General features: G+C 43.9%; 1 protein-coding gene across 3 annotated transcripts in view; it reads right to left on the bottom strand.

The window, feature by feature from the left end:
* Positions 1–5750, bottom strand: part of KCNA6 (potassium voltage-gated channel subfamily A member 6) — a 38988-nt gene extending 33238 nt beyond the window's left edge. Inside the window, exon 1 of one of the 3 annotated variants that reach the window (XM_081309263.1) lies at positions 129–5750. In XM_081309263.1, the coding sequence (XP_081165389.1) occupies positions 3312–4904 (1593 nt within the window). In that variant the 5' untranslated portion in view covers positions 4905–5750 and the 3' untranslated portion in view covers positions 129–3311. The remainder of the gene's footprint in view (positions 1–128) is intronic. The other 2 variants (XM_081309262.1, XM_081309264.1) reach the window with 2 other exon arrangements.
* Between the last annotated feature and the right edge of the window lie 21108 nt (positions 5751–26858).

Below are 26858 nucleotides of genomic sequence, written 5' to 3'. Positions count from 1 at the left end.
AGAGAAAAGGCAAATGAAACCCTGCTCCCCCACCCAACTGAATCTTCTCCTACTTTCTCTCCCTGCCGTCCAGATGTCAAATTTGGCATGGAGGCTGATCCAGGAGCAAAATTCCCCCACAGTAGGACCTACCTCAGGTACAAAGACAGCCAGCTGTCCCTCCTCACTCCTCAGGGATGCTCTCGGGCAGAAGGAGCATCCCTCAGTCCAGGCTGAGGCTGACAGTCCCAGGAAGTCCCCTGGGAGCCCCTGCCGGCTCCAGTCAAGTATAAAGATGGCTTGGTATAAAGAGTCCACCTTTCCTGGAGGCTGGGAGTCCCCATCCCAGCTGGGCCAGCCACACACAGTGCATATTCTCCTGATGCTCAGGTCATGACATCCACATAAAGATGCTCAGAGTCAGAGAGGGGCCATTGGTCAAAATCCTTCACAGAAACTAGGTGGGGCCACAGTCTTTCGGTTTTTCTTCCATGTCTCAAGAAGAACTGTGAGATCCCTCCCAGGAGCTCGACAGCTCCCCTCGAAGAAGGGACTTCATTTCCCTCAGTCTCTCTTAGAGCTGGGAAGATCCTCTGTCTTAGGAGATGAGAACTCCATGACACCTAAGGCTAGGACTGTTCTCAGCAAAGCCCAGCCTGGATGCTTCTGGAGAACACATCGTCCATTCCCAGGGCTCCCCTGGTCATTTTTAAAAGCATAACATTGATGTTGGTTTAACTGGGCAGCTGCTAAGCATTCAAGTTTCTGAAGACTCAGGGGTAAGATGAGGCAGCTTCAAGGACTGGGTAGGGGAAACCAGGAAGAATCCAAGGAGGAAGTTCAAGAAGTTTAGTTTCCTCCACATTTTCCAAGGTCCTGTGTCCCTGTCCTGGCTCTACCTGCCCCTAAACCAATAGTAGAAGGTGCTCCCATTTGAGAAGCTGGGGATATGTAGTCTGTTCTCCCTTGATGCCCGAATCAGAAGACCGAGAGAACAGTCTGGAAGGTTGCTACGGCAACCAGAGTCCCTAGAGATCCCAGCTCTCCACAAACCTTTTACCTTCAGGCATGCTCTGATTTGAAAAGGCAATGTTTGCTCAGGGATGATGATGAGCATGATCACATACACATATCTACAGATACACGCACACTTGTCCCAACGGGGGGTATCCCTTTAGCCACTGACATGGGCCCTTCTTTTCCCAAATAGCCAGGAGTAACAGAAGAGATTTGGAAAAATAGCACTTCCTGACCTTGGGACAGGTTTCTGAATCATAAACACTTTTGTTTCCTACTGGGTTTCAGGTTTAAGGAAGCCAATCTCCTAGGAAAGGTGACCTCCAGCCCCAAAAAACGATCTACCCAGCTTGTCTAAAGAAGATTCTCCATTCGGAAGGGTAAGAAAAAAGACTGAGGCCCAGCCCAAGAGCTCAGGGAGGGATTTAGGAAGTGAAGAGCTCAGAATGAATGGCTATTCTTGGGTTTTGGTTCCAAGGCAGAAAATCTGGGGGGTCTTACTTCTGGGAGGTGGGGAGACAGGATAATGAACTAAAAATCAAATCAACGACTATAATTCACACATGTGCATAGTGTCTTCCCCAGCTTCCCAGATGAGCTCATTGACAATCACCATGAGGTAGGGAGGGGAAGACATTAATGTTCCCATTTAATGGGGGGAAATTGAGGCACAAAGAGGGACTGTGGAGCCAGAGCTACCCTGTGAAGCTGTGGCAAAATCCAGATTTCAGTCTGGCACTCACAGAAGCTACACTGCCTCTCAAGCAAACCCTCAAAGGCTATCCCTCAGAAGTTGCTCTTCGGGAAGTTTTATTTTTTAAAAATTTTCATCTAAGAGTCTTAAAGCATAGTTATAAAATTAAAAGCATTGTAACAGTCCTTTCAGTTTCAGAACTGCATTCAGAAGAGATTTAAACAGTACATCACAGTTTATCAAAGGCAAGAAACAAATGGTAATGTGACTGGGGAGAAAAGAGGGAAGTGGGCAGGTGGGACGGATGGCAGTAGTTTCATAATGGAAGAGGATGGCTGAGTCCAGGTGGGAAACAGCCAGATTACCTTACCAGTTAGAGCAGGCCAGATGCAGCTCCAGGGGGCAGAGCAGGTGAATGTTTGCTTGACTCAGCAAAAACCTCTACCAGTGTCAGCAAAGGAATAATGCTTGTTCCTTAACCTAAGCCACATATGTCATTACCCATAAAATGAGAAGAAACTGGCAATCAATATGTGCCTTCACCTGTCTACAGATTTGAGCTGGGGTTGCTTTAGAAAGCCTTCACCTGCAACCCTAAGTCAAATTCCCAGGAAGAAGAGTGGAAAGCCAGAGAGGGTTCTGGTGAAATGAGGGAGAAAAAAAACTGACATCTGCAACAAGATTCCTCTGCCCCTCCAAGATGACAATCTCTGCTTAGTGGTTCCTTGCTTCTGGTTTATGATAAAGCCCGTTGCTTGACTATATTCAGCCATTTCTCCTGGTTCTGTAGGACCTGTTTCCAGTTCCTCTGCACAGGAAGGCACTTGCACAAAAAGAGTATTTGGCTCTGAGAAGGAACCTTCCTGGAAACTCAAGAGAGTCAGGGATAAGAGTGGGGAGGACTAAATGCAGACCAAAGACCAGTGTCTCCTATACCAGATCACAGCTGGGAGAATCCATTGGCCCCTGTGGTCCAGGACTGACCCTCATGTCCTCCAGATAATCCACTTTAATTGCATTTTCTTTCATTCCATCCAAGATTAGAAATGGATAACATATTTTGAGGCAGTACAACTAAGTCTCTATAGAGGGTGCTTTGCAGGATGACCAGCAGGTGTTACAGTTCATGGAATGAAACAGCACATTGAGTACTGTTTCCATCTTCCAGCTTCCACCAGTTATCAAGAAGCTAAGACAGGTACATGCCCCCCAAAGCAAAGGACAATAAGGAGAGTAATAGGACCCAAGTATGGCTGATTTCCAACCTATTAACGTTTCTGCTCCTAAAGATAAGACAAGTTCCAGACAGGAAAAATCAGAGTCTTGAGGGAAGGTCAGACAGAACAGTATATCTCATCCACGTGACAGAAGATGGACATAATTGGGTGGCACCGTTGCAATTTCAAAAATGTGACTTAGATGGATAAACCTTGAATGCTGTACAGGTCAAGCAACAAGGTTGACAGTCCAGGTATTTGGTCCTGGTTGCCATGTACTGGGTGTAGGAGGAGGGAGTCAAGAGGTCAGCTGGATCTAGGGTGAGAGTTGTGAGGATGAGAAAGAAGCCTAAGAGTTAGTTCACTTAGTACACCCCTTCTCATGCAGGCTCTGCCCGCCTGGGTCAAACCTCTGTGAGCATCCTTTTCTCTGCAAATGCCCGATGTGGAGTGGGAAGGTAGCTGGGCCTCCGTTCCCGGGGGGCCTCAGAGAAGTCTGGCTTGCCAAGTCCATTGTCAGTTGCCTTCAGGTCTGGTGTAGGCTGCCCACAAGTCACATGGGTATACTGGCCTTGCTCCTCCTGCTCGGTCTCCCGGTGGTAGAAGTAGTTGAAGTTGGAAACGATGACCGGCACAGGCAGGGCAATGGTGAGGACCCCAGCAATGGCACACAGAGAGCCCACGATCTTGCCCCCCACAGTCATGGGGTACATGTCTCCATAACCCACTGTGGTCATTGTAACCACTGCCCACCAGAAGGCATCTGGGATGCTGGGGAAGAGTGAATCATCATCATCAGCCTCTGCGAAGTAGACGGCACTGGAAAAGAGGATGACTCCAATGAAGAGGAAGAAGATGAGCAGGCCCAGCTCCCTCATGGAGGCCTGCAAGGTCTTCCCCAGGATCTGCAGCCCTTTGGAATGGCGGGAGAGCTTGAAGATGCGGAACACCCGAACCAAGCGAATCACCCTGAGGATGGCCAGGGACATGGCCTGCTGCCCATTCTGGCCACCCCCTCCACTGGCTGGCTGCTGCTCCTGCTGCTGCACTAATTCAGTGCCCAGGGTGATGAAGTAGGGGAAGATGGCCACCAAGTCAATGATGTTCATGATGTTGCGGAAGAAGGCCGGCTTGCTGGGGCAGGCAGAAAAGCGCACCAGGAGCTCAAAAGTGAACCAAACAATGCAGAGAGTCTCCACCAGAAAGAAGGGATCTGTGAAGAAGGAGCCCCCAAGAGTACTGAGTGAGGACGAACCTCCTGTCCCCATTCCCCCAGAGGTGATGCCGGGGTGAAATGTATAGGAATCATCTTCCTCTTCCTCCTCCTCCTGACTTCCCCTGGAAACTGGGGAGACTCGGCTCACACCACCATCATTGCTTCCACTGCGACCATCTGCACGAAACTGGGGCAAGGTCTCCAGGCAAAAGATGACGATGGAGATGAGAATGACCAACACGGAGACAATAGCGATGCCCCTGGCGGGCCCGGAGCTCTCAGGATACTCAAAAAGAAGCCAAACCTGGCGCTGGAAGGGCTGGGAGGGTAGCGGCTTCTCGTCCTCTCCACCTTCGGGCAGACAGCCCTCATCCTCCCGGAAGGCCGCCAAGGCTTCATCCCCCAGTTGATAGAAGCGAATCTCCTCCATGAAGATGTCGAGGGGCACGTTGACTGGCCTCCGCAGGCGGCCCCCCGACTGATAGTAGTACAGGATGGCATCGAAGCTGGGCCGGTTGCGGTCGAAGAAGTATTCATTCCTCAGTGGGTCAAAGAAGCGGACTCGGCGGCCGGGGTCCCCAAGCAGTGTGTCAGGAAACAGCGACAGGGTGCGCAGCTGTGTCTCAAAGCGCAGCCCAGAGATATTGATCACCAGCCGCTCGCTACTACAGCAGCCCCCGCCGCCAGCGGCCTCCGGGAAGTCTCCGGCATCCTGTTGCTCCCCCTCCGGCCCACGGACCTCCCCCGGCGCCGCCAGCGTAAGGGATTTCTCCGATCTCATGTCCTCTTGGCTGTGCGCTCCCCGCCACTAGGACGGCGCCCACGACCCAACCTCGCGCGCGCTGCGCCGGCTTCCCAGTTCCCGGTTACGCTCCCTCCTCAGGGTGGGGCTCGCGCTCCTGCAGGCTAGCGGTCTGACCTGGCGTTTGGGTTGGTGAGCCCTGAAGCCCTGATCCCTGCAAGGAGAGGTCTGGGAGGTGACCTGGGCGCAGAGGATTTGGCTCCGCGCTTCTGATACCCGCGCCTCGATGCTGGTGCTTACTGGGATGCCTGGAATCTCAAACTGGCGCGTGAAATTGGCCGTCCGAAAAAGACGCGTGGCTTCGCCCCTTGCTGTGCCTGAGGCTGGGTTCCTGGACGCTGGGGTCCGCCCTCCAGGCGAGCTGGCTCTTCCCAGCTCCCACTGCGCTTCTCCAACAGCTCAAGCCCCCGGCCGCCGCTGGTACCGAAGCGCCAGATGCGCCTCCCTCCGGCTCGGCAGACTCCTGCCCGGACTCGGCCTCCGCCCTAGGTCCACCGCGGGGTTTGGTTTGGCCAAGGTCGTGGTTAAAGCCGCCACAGACACCACCTCCTCCCCAGGAGCTGCTCCGCAAGCTTCGGAGAGGGCCCTGAGGCTGCCCCGGCGCCGGAGCGCGGGGACCCACCTCCCCAGGACTCTAGCCTTCGCTGCCGCCGCCGCAGCAGCAGCGGCTCGGCTCTCCGCTCTGCCCTTCCTTCCCAACACACTCTCCAAGTGACGTGGCAGGCCCCGCCTGCTGCCCCCTCCCACCCCACTCCCACATCACACCCCTCACCCAGCCAGGGGCTGCAGGGAGCCAGGGCGCTGTGGAAATAGACACACACTTGCCTCCCCGGTAATCTTCCCCGCGCTCTCTTGGCACGCCTCTCGCTTTCACACAATCACCATTCATGGTCCCCCTAAACGGGAGCCAGTACCCTAGTACCACACCCCCTCAATTGCCGCAATCAGCTTTTCTCATATGGGTTTACCGAGTTGACCTGCGCAGTGTTCGATCAATAAGAAATCACACCTCACCCCCACCTCAACACACCCCTCCCACTTCTTGATACAGAGCAGAGCAGTGTGCCTCCAGTCATCCAGACATCTGATTTAAAAAATTAAATCCTATGTTGTCTCTCTGTATTTACAAAGACCCATATGCTGGTTTCTCCAATATCCTACTGTAAAGAAGAAGAAGAAGAAAAAAAAAAAAAAGAAAGACGGGGGGGGGGAGGAAGAAAAAGAAAAAGGAAGTATTTTTTGAAATGTCTTGAAAGCTTCCAAATTAGATTGTATTCCAATGCAATTCCCCCAGGGAATATCTCTTTGAAAACCTGAGAAGGCGAGGCTGCAACTCTCCCAGGATGGCAAAGTGATAGTAGGAAAGGGTTGGGAAGCCTGCCAATGCCTTTCTCATCACAAGTCTTCCTTCTCCCAGGGAGTCCTGGGTTAGGTAGCAGCCCCCGTGAAGAAAGAACCAGAAGATGGTGGCATCAAAGACATCACAGCCAGGAAAATACACCTGGGGGAAGCCTTTGCTTCCAGCCTCCCTGGAATGCATCTGGAATTTCTGCTTATTGCACAGCCAAGAAAAGGGAGGAAAGGGTGGAAGAAAAGGTATGTCAGAGGCTTAATTTTTTTAAAAAAAAATCTACATTTATTAAGCATCCAATGTGTACCAGCCACATTCTAAGTGCTTTACCAGAAAGATGGCCTCTGCTCCTAGACCAGGCTACAATGAAGACCCATTCACCAATATTTGGATACAACAAAGTTTGTTATTAGGGACCACTTAACTCTTTCCTGACTCTCTAAGAGCATACAAGTAAGAGTGGCTTTCTATCCATTTCTGCCTTTCACCAAATAGTCTTTCTTCACTACACCAGCTGATTGGGGGTCTATAGGGGGAGGGCTCGTCTTTTCAAACTGCTACTTCCAGGTAGATTGACATTTGCTTTTCTATGCCTCAGTTTTCTCCTTTTTGCCTGGCTGTGGCCAAAATTAGCTAACAACTACAAGTTGTCTTTGTGTGGTTGCTTCTGCATTAGTAAGAGTTCATTGAAGATAGCAATGAGAACGATACATAAATGTACTCTCAAACCACAAGATGCATGGAAGAGTTCTTTGTATTGCACAAAGTGTTTTAAAACTGCAGTTGTTCTCAGCAGCATTTGCTCCCAGAGGGGGTGAAGGGGAGGAGGGAACTAAGGCTTCTGGACCTCTAGGGAAGAGGTCAGGTGGTGAGCGGGTAAGGGAGATGCTAGCTTTAGAACTCACTGTATTCTCTACTTTGTTCCTCACCAGGTCTTCCATGCTACAGCTTCTGCTTCTTTTCTACACTGTTAGTATCCGTTCCCCCCTCCTCTCCCTTGCATGTTTCACTGAAAGGTGAGAAAGCTAGTATACTGGTTTACCCAGTTTTCCCATTTACAGCCTTTGTAATTAAGCAATTTGGTCTTCATGCAAAAATTGTTCCATTCAAAAAATAAAAAATAAAGGGAAACAGCAATAAACACAACATAGGAGATACTTTTTTATCTCTGTCCAATTTTCTATAATATTCTCTGGTTTATAAACTGGCTGGCCCTTGATTCTTTTTGGTTTTGTTTTCAAATTTTATAGTCAATTATTCACTGGCATATTCATTTAAATCATTGCCGCTTTTATTCAGGAGATTGTCAACTAGGTCAGTAACTTCGAAACAAAGAAGAATGGGAAGAACCTTGAATTCTGCCAGAAGGGTACACAGCCAGTTAAGCCTGACAAGTGCTGCCTGCCACCCTACAGGCAAAACTGATGTTCTGTGGTCAACCTTCACATCAGGCATAAGGCTGAGCCCCAAGAAAGGTTTCATTGTGCACGGGGAGGATCCCCTGAGAGGGAAAAGCCATTAGCAAGTTCATGAATCAGAGTTCTGTTTTTAGTTCTTTTGTGAAATAGACTCATTTCTTAGCTCAAGAAAATCCCTATGCCTAGATCATTCTTCCTAAGTATATATTAAGGATGAATCAAATCACACCTTCAGAAGTGCCAGTTCCCAGGTGAAGGAAGACAGGAGGCTCAGCTCCTTCCGTAGACACTGCAATGCTGTTTCTAGTGACAGGTGATCATTTCCCAACACACACCCAGCACAATTTCATGCCGGTACAGATTGTTTTCTTGTGTTGTTGTATCTAGATTCAGATGTCTGCAATGTTCATATGGGGCTGTTCATTTACTTGTATTGGAGCAACTACTGGGTGCTCTACATGGTGTCGGGTACTGAGAATTTAACAGTGATCTAGACAAAATATCTACTCTTGTAAGTTTATATTTTAATGCAATATATACATTACATTTTCATGATAAACAATAAAGAAGATATTTACATATTGTATAAATGTTTTAGAGAAAGGGAGGCTATGTCAGAAATGAACCTGGGATTTAGTTTTGAAGAGGGTAGGTTGGTGAGGGAAGTTCCCTCTGAAGAAGTAGTATTTCAATGGAGATTTCAAAGATGGGAATGCAGCAGCCATGCTAACAAGCAAGGGGAGAGCATTCTGAGCAGGTAAGTATCAAAGCCCTGAGCTATACAGGTCATGGATGTAGAAGGATCATAAATAAGACCACATATGAGAGAAGTACAAGGTGATGTTGGAGAAGAAGCAAGAGATAAGGTCTTAGGGGGTGAGCTGTTTGGATTTTGTCTTAAGGGCCATGTGAAGTCAGTGACAGTTCTTAAGTAGAGGAGAGAGATGAGGGCAAAGACCAGGAAATCGCAGTTGTCTGGGGAAGGGGTGGTGGTGAGTAGGATTAGGGTAATGAAAAGAGAGTAAAGACAGAGTGGGGAGTTCAGGTAGCATCAGGGTGGTGACTTTAGGAGATATAAGCAGCAGAAATTGATAATCCATAGGCATGAGAAATAAGCAAAACCAGGTTTGGAGTTGGAACAACTAGTGGTGCTATTGATTGAGAAAGGTAACATGAAGGGTTAAACAATGGGATCTATCAAGACCTCATTTTTACACGTTAAACTGGAGAGAAGAACTAGACATGCAAATGAAGACATCAATGAGGCAATTGTTTATTCAAGCCTGGAATGGGAACAAGAAATCTATAATTATGAATTAATTTAAAAATCAAGAAATACTTAAATCCATTACACTAAAGCCTTCAAGAAAAACAATAGACACCTGGATGTATGTACCAATTGAGATAAGTGCACAGCATGGTACATAATTTGATGATCATTGATATTCTTAACTCAGCCCTAGGCCCTAGAATGTACTTATCCCAGGTATATAAATGATTAGTCTACCCTATTTTTTTTAAGAGAGAGAGAGAATTTCAATATTTATTTTTCAGTTTTTGGCAGACACAACATCTTTGTATGTGGTGCTGAGGATCGAACCCGGGCCGCATGCATGCCAGGCGAGAGTGCTACCACTTGAGCCAAATCCCCAGCCCTCGTCTACCCTATTTTCCAGGCTTCTTTTTGTTACCTTTAGTACTTTGCTGTGTGCACGTGTGTGTGTGGTGTGTGTGTGTGTGTGTGTGTGCGCGCGTGCGCACGCGCATGTGCACGCGCACTGGTCATTATCCTGGCAGTCAAACCCCTAAAGTTGTGTTCTGGGAGAGGAAGACAGTGGTTATAGTCTCAGCTTCATTATTTCAATGGCGCTGTGGGAATGTTTTTTCTCTCTGCCTCCTACCCACAGACCCCTGCAGTAAGGATTGGTAGCACATGGTCAGATCCCTGGCCACTTGCTGAGTGATCACCTGTGCATGAGGACACGCCCCCTAAGAAATCCCCCGGTTCTAAGCATTTCACTATGGAATGCAAACCACTCAAAGCCAATTGGATGCAGACATGTGTCCCTCATCTCACTGTCTCATCTCTGGGTAGGGCTCATGTCCTATGCTTCAGTTCCTCAGGATGTACTATGTGGAAGTTCCTCTGACAGAAGACAATCATGATCCACAAGACCCAGCCTCTCTTTCTTGTACCTCATTTACCCCTTTACCCAAGGGGAACTGGGCCATTTCACTCCTTCTCCTAATCTTCTCCTACTTTCTCAACTGGGGCAATGAGGGAAGAAAGTTTTGAACCCTAGGAATCCTGGGGAACAATACCTGGTGATTGGATGGTTTTATACTTTGCAGACAACTTTTCCTATTTGCCTTTTGTTTTCCTCCCTACACACACACACACACACACACACACACACACACAAAACGTCCCAAATTTTGGTTTATCTAAGAATTCCATTAAAAACAAATCAGATATCCTCTACTTTGAGGGCTAATTTCCTGTTGATGGCACCCATTGTTTCCACAAACTAAAGTCCCCTGCACATATTTAGTAGCATCACTCTTAGACCTAATGTCCCCTTCCATTTAGTGCTTGGAAGCAGTGTGATCATTTCCTTCCTCATGGGCTTTCTCCATGACCTAGTGGACAGGGGGAAGGATAATTGCAAAGACCTGTTCTATAGATAAGCACTATTTATAATTAACTGCTTAATCAGAGTTTTTAACAGTGATGATGAGGATGTCAATCACAAAAATAGTGACAATGACAATGAGGCTCCAGAAGTCACTAGAGAAAAATCTAACAGCTTTCACCTAAGTGAAGTGTACATTGAGGAAGGAATGCATTAGACGTCCATGCCATGAGAACTGACAGCCTTAGGAAAGGATTCTGTGTGCTAAGAAATACATCTATAAGAAAACCCATATCTTTCAGGAGGATTCCAAGAGAGCTTGCTAGCATGACAAGTATGCAGTCTGCTTCCTCCTGCCATCCCCTTATTGCCATAGTCACGAGTGCTGTTTTCCAAATTTCTCCAGCTCTAGCTGCTCTCAGGGCTCTTTAGCTCACATATGCCTGGACGGTACCAGACAAGTAGGTCCAGCCAGTGAATTACAAACAGAAGGACTGTTTGTAATTTGACTTTTGGGAAGGGCCCCAGAGTTTTCTTAACCAGCATCACTCGAGATGACGGCTGATCCATCAGAAGTGTGTTCTAGGGTGAGGTGGTATGAAACGGGACCCCCAGCCAAAGCAACAGTAGCATGACTAGGAAGCAACCCTTTGTAGTTCTAAGCCTCTGGCAGTGAGGGATTGATTTACTACCATTGTGTAATTGTGTCTATACAAACTGATTTAGATATTGGTGCCCAGAAATGAGAAGTTGCAATAACCATACTTAAAATTTGTGATGTTGGCTCAGGGGCCAGATGATGGACAGTGAAGGAAATTTATTAGAGACCACTGCATGCAATCCCTGTCAAAAGTAACAAAATATTTTTTAAAACTGTTGCCTATAATCATTTAGAAGGCCGATTAAAACTTGCATATCTAGAAAGAGGTTCAAAAACAGATTGTTACTATCTTACAGTGGCTACTCTTGGCTGTGGGTGAAAAGACAATGCACTCAGAATACAGTTGGCCAGTGAACAAGAAGAGATGAAGAGGATAGGAGAGTCCAAAATGGTAGGGCATTTTCAGGGTTGACAAAGGTAACTGCTTCTCATCACCCAAAATAAGTAAATAAGATTTAAAACATCTTTGTGTAGTATAGGTTGACTAGGACCCAGGCTTGCTTCATAGAACAAATCTTCTGAATGGATTAAGGTAGATTAGAGCAAAACTTTGAAGATGTGGTTTCCAGAAAAGTACTTTGAACTGGACAAAGTGAATTAGGAAACAGAGAAAGACTGAGACAAAGTTGTAACTTCTCACAGAAAACAGATAAGACTTGTATTACCCACTGTTAAGTTCACTGAGAAACTATTGACACAAGTTGACTGGATTAGAGAAGGAAAGGCTGTGCTAGTCAGCTTTCTATTACTGTAATAAAATACCTGAGATGGCGGCGGGCGCAGAGAGATCAAGTCCCTGACCTCTTCAGCTGTGCAGACATAGGGAGTCGTAAACAACCTAAATCTGTTTGCTCAGGATCACTAGGCAATGCTGAGCTGACGTGGATCTGAGGTGAACAGTCTGGGCCTCTCAGAACACACACTGAGCCCGGATCGGCTGAATTCAAGCTCCCGATCGCCTGCTTCCCGCAGACAAACAGCTGTGACTCAGCATTAATTCATCCGGCTGAAACAACTGGTCAGCCCTTCTCATCCTACGGAGATAAATGCCGACTGAGCCTTCATAGGTAGTGGCCACAGGTTTGAAACGGGGCTTGGGAGAGACAGTAAGGACCCACCCATTGCATTGGTCGTCCGGCAAAGGGAAACGAACTGTCGCCATTTGCAAGAGACACCACCATGGCAGAGAACTGACGTCATCAGACTGCAGCGGAGGAGATAACTTCATTGAAACCTGCGTCTACAGGTGTGTAATTCCCTAGCCTTCCCTCTCCACACATCGGGGAAACCTTAAGGGCCCCTCCCAGATCTCCCGTGAGCACAATAGCCAGCCCAAGGGAATCAGAGGTGGCGCGGGACCCCCGGCGCGGAACTACCGCTCCCACCAGGGCTGACAGCTGAGGTCTCTTGCACCAGCTACCAGGGGAGTGGCTACCGGTGGGCAAGTAAAATTCGCTGAGGATTCTCAGCCCCAAGCTCTACAAACTTAGGGTCTGAGGGAGTGGCATACTGGAAGAGTGTACCCAGTCGTTCATGAAAACAGGGCTCCCGGGAGCAGCAGACCTGGCGTGTAGCCAGTATTGTGGTGAGCGGCACCCGTGAGAGGGGCCTGGCGAGAAGAAAAGTGGGAAGTGACTAGACAAAAGAGGAGGCCCTAGGCACTCAGGATTGGAGACTCACCCAGTCTGGGAGGAGCTGCTGCACAGTGATTGGTTCCCGCCTATTGACAGGAGAAACTTGGCCTGGTGGGCACAGCACCACCTACTGGAAGAGAAGTTAATCAAACTCTAAGACTGCATTTATTAGGTTTTTTTTTCTTTTTTTCTTTTCTCTTTTTTTTTGATTTGGGTTTTTCTTTCATTTTCATTTTTCTTTCTTGTTGTTTTTTTTAAATTTTTTTTTCACAATTTTTTTTTAAATTTTTTTCTTCTAATTTTAATTTTAATTTTTTTTTATTATTTTTTAATTGTTTTTTTATTTCCTATTTTTTTTCTTCTTTTGTCTTTTCATTTCTTTTCAATTATCTTATCCCCCCTTCCTTGAATTCTACCTGCTTACTCTCATTCTCTTTAGTGACTTCTTCCCTTCCCCTCTAATACCTTTCCTCCCAATCATCAAATTAATTTATAGGAGTAAACAGTAACTCAGCAGTCAAACAGAACAAGAAGTAACATGAGCAGCTTCAAAAAGCAAGGAAGAAAAGGAGTACAAACAATGCAGGACAGCCTAAATATTCAGGAGGACCTAGAGTCATCAGAAAAATGGTCATATAAAGAACTCAAGGAACACCTTAGACAGATGGAATGGAACCTTAAAGAGGATACAAGACAGCAAATTCAAGCAGCGAAAGAACACATTGAGAATGAATTACATAAACAGATAAAAGAAGAAGTTAAGCATCTTTATCAGGAGATAGAGATTATAAAAAATAATCAAACAATAATTCTAGAAATGAAGGAAACGATAAACCAAATTAAAAACTCAATTGAGAGTATCACTAACAGAGTGGAGCAAGTAGAAGACAGAACGTCAGATAATGAAGACAAAATATATCATCTTGAAAAGAGTCTAGCCAACTCAGAAAGGCTGGTAAAAAATCACGAGAAAAACATCCAAGAGTTATGGGATAACATAAAAAAAACAAACTTACGAGTCATCAGGATAGAAGAAGGTACAGAGATTCAAACCAAGGGAATGAGTAACCTGCTGAATGAAATAATTACAGAAAACTTTCCAGAAATAAAAAAGGAAACAGATATACAAATTGAAGATGCATACAGGACACCGAGCACACAAAATCACAGTAGACCAACACCAAGACACATTGTTATGAAGATATCCAATATACAGATCAAAGAGAAAATATTAAAAGCTACAAGAGAAAGGAGACAGATTACATTCAGGGGTAAACCAATAAGGTTAACAACGGATTTTTAATCACAGACACTGAAAGCAAGAAGGTCATGGAACAATGTATTTCAAACACTGAAAGACAATGGATGCCAACCAAGAATTCTGTATCCAGCAAAATTAAGCTTCAGGTATGACAACAAAATAAAAATCTTTCATGATAAACAAAAGTTAAAAGAATTTGCAGCCAGAAAACCAGCATTGCAAAGCATTTTGAGCAAAACACTACACGAGGAACAAATGAAAAACAATAACCAAAACCATCAGTGGGAAGTGCCTCAGTAAAGACAGAGGGCGAGGGGAAAGATAATCATGGAGAAACAAACTAAATTTTTTTTAAAAGATAAATAATCAAACATGGATGGAAGTACAAACCATATATCAATAGTAACTCTGAATGTTAATGGCTTAAACTCTCCAATATAGCGACATAGGCTGGTATCATGGATTAAAAAAACAAATCCAACAATATGCTGCCTCCAGGAGACACATCTGATTGGAAAAGACATACACAGGCTGAAGGTGAAAGGATGGGAAAAAATATACCACACACACAGTCCTCGTAAGCAAGCAGGGGTGGCCATCCTCATATCGAATAAAATCGACTTCAAGACTAAGTTAATCAAAAGGGATAAAGAAGGACATTATATACTGTTAAAAGGAACCATTCACCAACAAGACATAACAATTATCAATATTTATGCACCAAATAATGGTGCTGCGACATTCCTAAACAAATTCTCCCCAAGTTCAAGAATCAAATAGACCACAACACAATAATTATGGGTGACTTCAACACACCTCTCTCACCATTGGACAGATCCTCCAAACAAAAGTTGAATAAAGAAACTATAGAACTCAATATCACAATCAATAACCTAGACTTAACTGACATATATAGAATATATCAACCATCATCAAATGGATATACTTTTTTCTCAGCAGCACATGGATCCTTCTCAAAAATAGACCATATATTATGCCATAGGGCAACCCTCAGTAAATATAAAGGGGTGGAGATAATACCATGCATTTTATCTGATCATAATGGAATGAAACTGGAAATCAATGATAAAAGAAGGAAGGAAAAATCCTACATCACATGGAAAATGAACAATATGTTACTGAATGATCAATGGGTTACAGAAGACATAAAGGAGGAAATCAAAAAATTCTTAGAGATAAATGAAAATACAGACACAACATATTGGAATCTATGGGACACAATGAAAGCAGTTTTAAGAGGAAAATTCATCACCTGGTGGTCATTCCTCAAAAACAGGAAAAACCAACAAATAAATGAGCTCACACTTCATCTCAAAGCCCTAGAAAAGGAAGAGCAAAACAACAGCAAATGTAGCAGAAGGCAAGAAATAATTAAACTCAGAGCGGAAATCAATGAAATTGAAACAAAAGAAACTATTGAAAAAATTAACAAAACTAAAAGTTGGTTCTTCGAAAAAATAAATAAGATCGACAGACCTTTAGCCACGCTAACGAAGAGAAGAAGAGAGAGAACTCAAATTACTAACATACGGGATGAAAAAGGCAATATCACAACAGATGCTACAGAAATACAGAAGACAATTAGAAATTATTTTGAAAACCTATATTCCAATAAAATAGAAGATAGTGAAGACATCGATAAATTTCTTAAGTCATATGATTTGCCCAGACTGAGTCAGGAGGATACACACAATTTGAACAGACCAATATCAATGGATGAAATTGAAGAAGCCATCAAAAGACTACCAACCAAGAAAAGCCCAGGACCGGATGGGTATACAGCGGAGTTTTACAAAACCTTTAAAGAAGAATTAATACCAATACTTTTCAAGTTATTTCAGGAAATAGAAAAAGAGGGAGCTCTTCCAAATTCATTCTATGAGGCCAACATCACCCTGATTCCGAAACCAGACAAAGACACCTCAAAGAAAGAAAACTACAGACCAATATCTCTAATGAACCTAGATGCAAAAATCCTCAATAAAATTCTGGCAAATTGAATACAAAAACACATCAAAAAAATTGTGCACCATGATCAAGTAGGATTCATCCCGGGGATGCAAGGATGGTTCAATATACGGAAATCAATAAATGTTATTCACCACATCAATAGACTTAAAGATAAGAACCATATGATCATCTCGATAGATGCAGAGAAAGCATTCGACAAAGTACAGCATCCCTTTATGTTCAAAACATTAGAAAAACTAGGGATAACAGGAACTTACCTTGACATTGTAAAAGCTGTCTATGCTAAGCCTCAGGCTAGCATCATTCTGAATGGACAAAAGTTGAAGGCATTCCCTCTAAAATCCGGAACAAGACAGGGATGCCCTCTATCACCACTTCTATTCAATATAGTTCTCGAAACACTGGCCAGAGCAATTAGACAGACGAAAGAAATTAAAGGCATAAAAATAGGAAAAGAAGAACTTAAATTATCACTATTTGCAGATGACATGATTCTATACCTAGAAGACCCAAAAGGGTCTACAAAGAAACTACTAGAACTAATAAATGAATTCAGCAAAGTGGCAGGATATAAAATCAACACGCATAAATCAAAGGCATTTCTGTATATCAGCGACAAAACTTCTGAAATGGAAATGAGGAAAAACACTCCATTCACAATATCCTCAAAAAAAATAAAATACTTGGGAATCAACCTAACAAAAGAGGTGAAAGATTTATACAATGAAAACTACAGAACCCTAAAGAGAGAAGTAGAAGAAGATCTTAGAAGATGGAAAAATATACCCTGTTCATGGATAGGCAGAACTAACATTATCAAAATGGCGATATTACCAAAAGTTCTCTATAGGTTTAATGCAATGCCAATCAAAATCCCAACGGCATTTCTTGTAGAAATAGATAAAGCAATCATGAAATTCATATGGAAAAACAAAAGACCCAGAATAGCAAAAGCAATTCTAAGCAGGAAGTGTGAATCAGGCGGTATAGCGATACCAGATTTCAAACTATATTACAGAGCAATAGTGACAAAAACAGCATGGTACTGGTACCAAAACAGGCGGGTGGAACAATGGTATAGAATAGAGGACACAGAGACTAATCCACAAAGTTACAACTATCTTATATTTGATAAAGGGGCTAAAAGCATGCAATGGAGGAAGGATAGCATCTTCAACAAATGGTGTTGGGAAAACTGGAAATCCATATGCAACAAAATGAAACTGAATCCCTTTCTCTCACCATGCACAAAAGTTAACTCAAAATGGATCAAGGAGCTTGATATCAAATCAGAGACTCTGCGTATGATAGAAGAAAAAGTTGGCTCTGATCTACATATTGTGGGGTCGGGCTCCAAATTCCTTAATAGGACACCCATAGCACAAGAGTTAATAACAAGAATCAACAAATGGGACTTACTTAAACTAAAAAGTTTTTTCTCAGCAAGAGAAACAATAAGAGAGGTAAATAGGGAGCCTACATCCTGGGAACAAATTTTTACTCCTCACACTTCAGATAGAGCCCTAATATCCAGAGTATACAAAGAACTCAAAAAATTAGACAATAAGATAACAAATAACCTAATCAACAAATGGGCCAAGGACCTGAACAGACACTTCTCAGAGGAGGATATACAATCAATCAACAAGTACATGAAAAAATGCTCACCATCTCTAGCAGTCAGAGAAATGCAAATCAAAACCACCCTAAGATACCATCTCACTCCAGTAAGATTGGCAGCCACTATGAAGTCAAACAACAACAAGTGCTGGCGAGGATGTGGGGAAAAGGGTACACTTGTACATTGCTGGTGGGACTGCAAATTGGTGCGGCCAATTTGGAAAGCAGTTTGGAGATTCCTGGGAAAGCTGGGAATGGAACCCCCATTTGACCCTGCTATTGCCCTTCTCAGACTATTCCCTGAAGACCTGAAAAGAGCATGCTACAGGGATACTGCCACATCGATGTTCATAGCAGCACAATTCACAATAGCTAGACTGTGGAACCAACCCAGATGCCCTTCAATAGATGAATGGATAAAAAAAATGTGGCATCTATACACAATGGAGTACTATGCAGCAATAAAAAATGACAAAAATCATAGAATTTGCAGGGAAATGGATGGCACTAGAGCCGATTATGCTTAGTGAAGCTAGCCAATCCCTAAAAAACAAATACCAAATGTCTTCTTTGATATAATGAGAGCAACTATGAACAGAGCAGGGAGGAAGAGCAGGAAGAAAAGATTAACATTAAACAGAGACATGAGATGGGAGGGAAAGGGAGAGAAAAGGGAAATTGCATGGAAATGAAGGGAGACCCTCATTGCTATACAAAATTACATATAAGAGGTTGTGAGGGGAATGGGAAAATAAACAAGGAGAGAAATGAATTACAGTAGATGGGGTAGAGAGAGAAGATGGGAGGGGAGGGGAGGGGGGATAGTAGGGGATAGGAAAGGTAGCAGAATACAACAATTACTAATAGGGCATTATGTAAAAATGTGGATGTGTAACCGACGTGATTCTGCAATCTGCATTTGGGGTAAAATTGGGGGTTCATAACCCACTTCAATCTAATGTGTGAAATAGGATATGTCAAGAGCTTTGTAATGTTGTGAACAACCAATAAAAAAAAATAAAAATTTAAAAAAAAACCTGAGAAATCAACTTAAAAGAAAAAAAAGCTATGTTTACTCAGAGCTACAGAATTTTCAGACCATGATCACTTAGCCCCATCATTTTGGGCCTATGTCAGCACAATCCATAATACTGAGAGCCCATGATGGAGAAGGCTGCTCACCTCATGGCACCAGAAAAGCAAAGAGAGAGAGAGAGAGAGAGAGAGAGAGAGAGAGAAGGGGAGAGGGGAAGAGTCCAGGATCCCAATATCCCCTTCCAGTGAACATCCCAATGACCTACCTTCCTTCCACTAGGCCTCGCTCCTAAAGGTTTCACCACTTCCCAATAGTGAGACAAGGCTACCAGACCTTCAGTGCATGGGCCTTTGGGGGACAGTCAAGATCTGAACTCTAACACAGTCACTCCATCAAAGGAACCATGACCTGTAGCCATCCATCACTGTTCGGAACCTGTAGGCCCCTAAATTTTTATAGACAGGAAGAAAGAGGAAGCTGCTCAGGTCCCAGGGAAGATGTCATCTCATTGCCCATCTCAGCTATAATCCAGGAGGATAACAGAAAGAAGGACCTCCGGAGGGAGAAGCCAAGGGCCAGAATACAGTGGACTGGGAGCCCCTCCTGGGCAGCTGAATGACACTGAACTCTGCTTAGCAGGACTTTAGACTTGTGATGGACCAGAGATTGCTCTGATTCCTCCATTTTCCCCACTTCTGAACAAGAATGTCTAATGCAGTTACCCTATTCCAAGCGAACCACTGCATAGTGTGTTGTGGGAGGGGGCAGATCACTGTCCTTTCCATTCATAAATCTCTGAATTAGAAAAATCTACACCCATAACTAATGTGGAGACTAGAAATACAACTTCCTAATGTACAGCTTACTTACTTACTACCATGAGAGACCCTACAACTTCATTGTGATACCACCAAACTGGGTAGACCTTTAGGGTTAGCTACCACAACTGGGAGCCAAACTTTCCATGGTTTAAAGGGTAGAATGTAGGGCTGGGGATGTGGCTCAAGTGGTAGCGCGCTCGCCTGGCATGCGTGCGGCCCGGGTTCGATCCTCAGCACCACATACCAACAAAGATGTTGTGTCCGCCGAGAACTAAAAAATAAATATTAAAAATTCTCTCTCTCTCTCTCTCTCTCTCTCTCTCTAAAAAAAGAGGGGTAGAATGCAGTAATTATTGCTGTTCATCAAATATTTCCAGCTCTCCACCTCCTGAGCATTTTGTAGGATTCTTCCTGGTGATCGCATGATTGAGTAGGAATCGTGTGCCCAGATTCAGAGGATAAGTTGTGTCGTGTGTTATATCTGACCTGCAGCATTCAATTGCTAGAATTTTTTTGCCTACCATAATAATCCCTAGCACTTGAGAAGGTGGCAGCCCCATAAGTTTATGATCCAGACTGAAAGATGAAACCGAACGCCAAGAATGTGCAATAAGTAGTTTGAGAAGTAAACAGTCCTTTGTTGTAATCCACTGACACTTAGAGGTTGTTTGTTACTGCAGCAAAACCTAATCCCTCCTCACCAATATGCCTACTCACATTCCTGCTTAGAAGATATATACAGAGGTGATTAATGTTGTGTTTTCTATTGCTAACAAAGAAAGTTGAACAGATATCATGATTTCAATTAGCTTTGGCCAGTGTTTTGTTCTCATTACTGCTTACTTCTCCTCCTACCATGCCATTCTGTAAGTATCTTTATGTGGGTTGTATTGAGCTGGTTTGGAATTTTTCCTCTTCCTTGTCTATTTTCTGACCTAACTCTGTACCACTGAGGTAGCAGCCACCTGTTGTCTAACTCCAGAGTTCTGTCTGACACCTCCAGTAGAGTCAGAGACTTGGCCAAGTCTTTATGATGAAATGTTATAAGTTCTTTCTGCTTATTAAACTAATGATAAATATTTTCTAAGCTAGTAATAACTAATTATAAGCTTTAATGTGTGTTCTACTGGGTCCTAAGCACGTTTCTAAGAGCCCTGAGAGGGAAATTTTCCTAACCTCCTTCATCTTATTTTATATTTATATTCTGGGTACACTGGGGATCGAATCCAAAGGCTTGCACATGCTAGACTAATGCTTTACCACTGAGCTACACCCCCTTCTTCTTCTAAAAAATGGTAAAAGAGAAGCACAGAGAAGTTAAATTGTTTCCCAGGACATAGAGCTGGTGGGTACCAGGCACCAAACACAACCAGCAGTGAGTGCAGAGCCCACATTGGAGACACTCTGTTCTTTATTCTTAAACTGTGTTTTACACAATTCTAGTTGTACATCATGTTTTTGTTTGAGTGTTTCTTTGGTGCTGGGCATGGAACCCAGGGCCTGGCACATACTAAACACATGCTTTCTCATGTCATACATCATGCTAGCAGGTGTTTACACACACACACACACACACACACACACACACACATACACAGTAGAATGAGTGTGGGACTCATACTTTCTCACAGAGAGGTTCACGATAGACTTTAAAATCATAAAGGCTCTAGATACATTCCTTATGATTATTTAATCCAATATTTCTCAAATGGATTTAACTATGGAAACCTATTTGTCAGCAAACCTTACCTTCTGAGAGACTGTGTACAGAAGAACACACTTTAAGAAATGAGATCATAGAAATCAAGCTCTAGGAGAAATGGTGACCATCATCTCACCCAACCACATAATTGTTCTGATGCCAGAATGGGAATGTAAAATGAATAAACAGTGTCTCCATGGTCTTGTGGTTACAGTGACTAAAATCTAGATCTCTTGATTCCCTGTTCTCCAAGATAATGATGCTCCCTGATTATAAATAGCAAATTCTTCCAGGACAAATTCTTCAGGCAGGACAGAGAGGAGAACAAGTTTTCTTCAGATTCCAATTTTTGTCAGTTGATGTTAGTTGATGGATGACAGTAAGAATCAGAAAAAAGGATAAAGTAAGCAAGGGATCAGGTGGCCTACGCAGAGAACACTGGTTACTAAGCCGGTAATATAAAGAATGCCACAAGACCCAAAAATCTCTCCCTACAAAAGAACCACATGGTCCTTCTTGAGGTACTGATGGAATAAAAGCAAATTCTGCATTATTGCATACGTGAGCGTGAATGTGTGTATGTGTGTATGTGTGTATGTGTGTGCACATACACAAAGGAAGACGTTGAGGTGGTGGGGGAAAGGGGAGCTGGATGAGACAAAGATTTTTCTGAATAGCAGGCGCTGGGGAGAGGGTAACCAAAACTGCGTTCAGGGCTGGGGATGTGGCTCAAGCGGTAGCATGCTCGCCTGGCATGCGTGCAGCCTGGGTTCAGTCCTCAACATCACATACAAAGATGTTGTGTCCGCGAATAACTAAAAAATAAATATTAAAAAATTCTCTCTCTCTCTCTCTCTCTCTCTAAAAAAAAAAAAAAAAAAAAACGTGTTCAGCAATGGAAGAACAAAAAGCTCTGACTGTGAAAGTAGGTTCTGGTGAGATGGAGGAAATATTTTCCTGCTTCTTCTACCACTGGAATGAAGGACAAGTGCTTTGAACATGATTCTGAAGAGATTGGCCTTGAACCTTTGGCACTGAAAGATATTGTAATTTCAAACTTTCCATCTATTGTTTATTTTGTTAGATGGGGTAGAGAGCCCTTTTAGTTCTGAAAATGAAAGAAAGAGCTGTATGATTAAGAATGGGAAAGCCCAGGGTATGGTTTGTGATGGAGAACCTAAGGCAAAAGTTAAATTGCTTTGCTTCAAAAAAATAAAATGAATTTCAGGGTTTTTTTTCCCCTAGGGAAAGGAATTTGGGAAAGTCTATAAATTGTAAAGGGAAGCTCTCTGTTGAATGGAATAGGTCCCCAAAATAGAGTGGGATTGCCAAGTTCTCAGAGACATCACCTATAAGATATAGTCTCAATGTGGATGCAGAAATTTGAGTGATACCTGATGTCTACTTTTTCTATTCTGGACTAGACTTGAATTCCCCTTCCAGTCTTAAAGAATGAAAGGGAGTGTTTCAGGAGAGGACGAAGGGGAGTTGGAGGGCATCCTAAAAGAAAGAGAAGCCTCTTATTCAACACTTCCCTCTCTGGTGCAGATAGATGGGAGGAGTACACGGCCACTGCCTGTTTCCTTCCATCACCCAGAGGTGGGTCATGCCACTCTTGTAAGCACACTCCAGGCCCCAGGCAACTGAGCCCAATGAGTTGAAATTGCATCTTTTGGGGCCTCAGTGACGCTATTTCCCTTCCTGAGGAGCAAAGGGTGTGATTTTAATGTTCTGGTTCTCCTGCGTTACCCATCTAATGAAATAGCTGGGACTAAATAATGCAACACTCCTGGTCCACTGATGGTAACTTCTCTCTTTTTTTTTTTAACTACAGTTTCTAATTCACTCAAAGGAACAAATTATGTTTTATGGTCTTTTATCAATTATTCATTCCCTCCTCCCCTAGCGCTCTCGGTGGTTCAGGAAGCCAGCAAATGGCCTGGTGTGAGGAGGATCTCATTTCCTCTCAGACACAATTTACAGAGGCCAGCCAGGCTCCCGGCAACAGAGGGGCACTGATGCCAGGACAGATTGAGAGAAAGGCCCCCAGCGTTCAGCTCCCCCTACACCCCGACTTTGGGGAAATTCAGAGTTGGGTCCAGGGAAGATGGAAGGCAGACAGTGAATGGGAGCCATGTTGCTCTTCTTTGGGGCACCAACACTTTCTCCAAGTCTCCCTACAGACAGGTGGAAGCCTTGCCCAGCACCCTCCACAGACCTGCCTTCTCCTCTCCACGCTCTTCTCTGACAGTCGCATGCTGATTCCAGCCAAACCTAGATCTGGAGCAACAGCAAGGTGACCGGAACCCAGAGAAGGGGGGGACCCATGTGTGGAGGGTGCAGGAAGAGCTCTGGGAAGAAGGGGAGATTCTCACATACACCGCCACTCCTTTCCATTTCCCATCAGAGTGACCAAGGGGTACACGAACGTCACTACATGAATGATGACCTTCTTTGGAGGATACTTTACAATTTTTAAGGACATTCACAATCTGGGCTTTGTAAATTACAGTTGGAGCCAGAAGCCAAGCCAGTCTCAGCTGCTGAGTGGCCCCTGTCACCTAACTTTCCTGGGCCTCCGTTTCCTTTTCTACGCAGCCAGGAGCTTGGACAAGAGACCTGAAGTTCAATATTATTTAAAATGCTAGTGTTGTCACCCTCAGAGTCTGGAAATGTGCTCCTCATTCTAGGCTTAAACTGCTTCCTAGGGTGTCTGAGCACCTGCCTCTTGACTGGCAGAACATTTTCCCAAAGAACAGCAGAGACAACTCCTTGTTGGGGAGTCCTTCCAATTCTTTTCTGGCCTTCATGGTGACACCTGACATCAACACCCAGTTCCTTTCTGTGGGGTGTGGACGAGGGTTTATGCACGGCTGCCTGCAGAGCCTAGGGCCTGATTCTCAGAGGGGCTCAGAGGGGGACAGGTTCTTGCAGCTGCATTATCTACAGCAGGCAGAGAGAATGCAAACACACTCATCACCCAGTGCCATTTCCCCATGTTCCCCTCTGAAATATTCCTGCGCTGTTCTATATTGGGAAGTGCCATTTCTGAGGAGATGAAGGATGGCAGAAGCTGAAGAATTTTATACTAACAGCCAAAATATGGGGAGGTGGAAATTACAGAAGAGGACATTTCCAACTGATTTGTGATCTAAAAATCTCAAAGTACTCTGTATCTCCCATTTATTCTTAGAACCTATTAATCAGAAAAGCCCCAGTCAATTAATGCAACCGTATATTATCATAGTATCATTAAGGATCTGAGAACCCTGACCTCCCCGACCTTTATTAATTGCAAAATACATAGAACTTTATACTCATTTAAGGGGTGAGCAGTATTTTTGCATATGGAGAGAACAAAAAGAAGGCCCCGGAGCTGGGGTTGTGGTTCAGTGGTAGAGTGCCTACCTCATATGTGTGAGGCACTAGGTTCGATCTTCAACACCACATAAAAATAAATAAATAAAGATTCATCAACAACTAAAAAAAAATTAAAGAAAAAAAGAAGGCACCTCCAGAAGACTGTCTCATTTACCCAAGCTCTGTACTGTTATCACTGCTTCCTGTATTTTGCCTGTACATACTGGATGCTTGACAAGAATTTTTTCATCTATTCAATAGATATTTATTGAAGATCTTTTGTGTATCAGATATTGTGTTAAGCAGTGGGTATGAAAAGGAGAACAAAATGGTCATGGCCACTACCTCCAACGATGGTGTATCTAGACATATGTACACACACATGTACATGTGCATATAAGCACACACGTAACATACATAGATTCACACAAGTATATATACATATACCTGCATCTACATGTGCACACATACATACATTCAAATGTACACTTACATATATAATCACACACACACATGCACCTATGCAGATTTATACACACATATATACATATACTACATACATACACATACAAAGTTCTACCTGTATACACACAGCCATTACATCTACACACACACACACACACACACACACACACACAATCCCCAAGCAGCCTCAATTGTTTCAGTGTTCTCCATTCAAGTCATCCCAGCTGAGGCCTCAGACACCAGGGAACAGGTATAGGATATTGCCACTACGACTCATCTGAATTCCCAAACCACAGAATTGGGAAATATTTAAATTACAAGAAGTTTTTAAAGCTACTCATTGCTGGTACCTTCTTAAGCAGATACCTTCAGAACCATCAATAACTTGTAAAAAGTCACTCAGCTGATAGATTATAGAGCAGAGATTCAAACCCAGCTGAGCTACTGTAATGAGTGCCTCCTGGGTCGTGCATAAGACGCTAGAGTCCAGAGGGCCCAAGTGGGCAACCTGTCCGAGTGCTTTCCTGAATGCAGAACTAACCCTCTGCAGCTTCCCTTTTCACAGGTACACACACGCACACGCACAGACACAGACACAGACCTGGGCTTTGCATTTTGGTGTCTCATCCCAAGTAGAGTATTCTTACCATGACAAGGTTGTAGTGCAGCTTCTCATTTAAGGAGAAGGGATCAGCTGAGCTAACTCAGCAGCCCTCCAGAATGCTAGCTGGAGACCATACTCTAGCCATGCTCTGCAGCTCAGAGAAACCAGACATAAGGTTCCAATTTGAATTCCATTTCCATGAAAGAAAAAAGAAACCTTCCAGCTTAATCCTCTGGTCCTACCCAAAGCCAGGAAGGGGCCTGCTCTAGGGAAGTGCCCCACATCACCACAAGGCACAGTCTGCTCCTTTGTCAAAAGTAGGGAGGCTAAGAATGAAGAAGGAGGGCAGACCCAAGGCCATCCAGGGACTCTGCAGTGGGCATGCCTGATTTTGCCAGCTCAGAAACTGGCAGAGAAAGGAGCAAAGCCACTTCAGGGGCACAGGAAAGGGAAACTGCAATTTTTGACCTCTTTTATACATCCAGATCTCATATTCCCCAGCTTCTTAGGGAATTGGCAATCTAATTGAGCATCCTGGGTTCCTTTAAAGCCATGGATAGACTGGGACTAAGCAAAGGGGACTTAGGCCCCCATATTATAAAGGGAACATAGAAAATTCTGAGTGTGGAGTCATATTCAAGGTAACAGACAATGTCTTATTCATGATTACAGCCCCACTGCCTAAGGTGTGCCTGGTAAATAAGACTCTCAGTGTTTGTTGAATGAACTAGTTTGATGTCAAGTTTCTAAAATTCTCCTGGAAGTGGCCTGATTGCTCTCTGTTCAGAATCATACCCAAGATATTCTGGGGAAGAATAAAAACATGAAAAGGAGAGGCTTTCTTGCCTACTGGTAGAGTTCAACATGCTGAGAGATTACCCCAGATGCCACTCACCAGCTGTGTGATCCTGAGCATGTTTTTAACCTCTCTGAGCCTCAGTGTTCCCATCTTTAAAAGGAAGTTAAAATTTTTCTTCTTTTCAAATTAACCTGAAAATATCTAGAATGTTTTACATGAAGTAGATGCTTAAAAGTTGTGAATTATGGGCTGGGATTATGGCTCAGCGGTAGAGCACTCCCCTAGCATGGGTGGGACCCGGGTTCGATCCTCAGCACCACATAAAAATAGAGGCATTGTGTTGTGTCCATCTACACCTAAAAAATAAATATTAAAAAAGTTGTGAATTATCCATAATTTATTATTAAGATTAGTATGAATTCTCTCTCTTTACCGTGAGTTTATCACAACTCCGGGGATAAAATTTTGCCACAGAAATGTATAACCCTACCTCTCCTTGTCCTTTCCCTTTCTCTCTGACATTTTGTTTTTGCAGTCTGGTGTAACTGACCGCCTAGGTTTACAGATACACTTTGG

Source organism: Spermophilus citellus (genome assembly GCF_964194105.1).
Source record: "Spermophilus citellus genome assembly, chromosome: 10".
NCBI lineage: Eukaryota > Metazoa > Chordata > Mammalia > Rodentia > Sciuridae > Spermophilus > Spermophilus citellus.
This window is presented reverse-complemented; position numbering and strand designations above follow the sequence as displayed.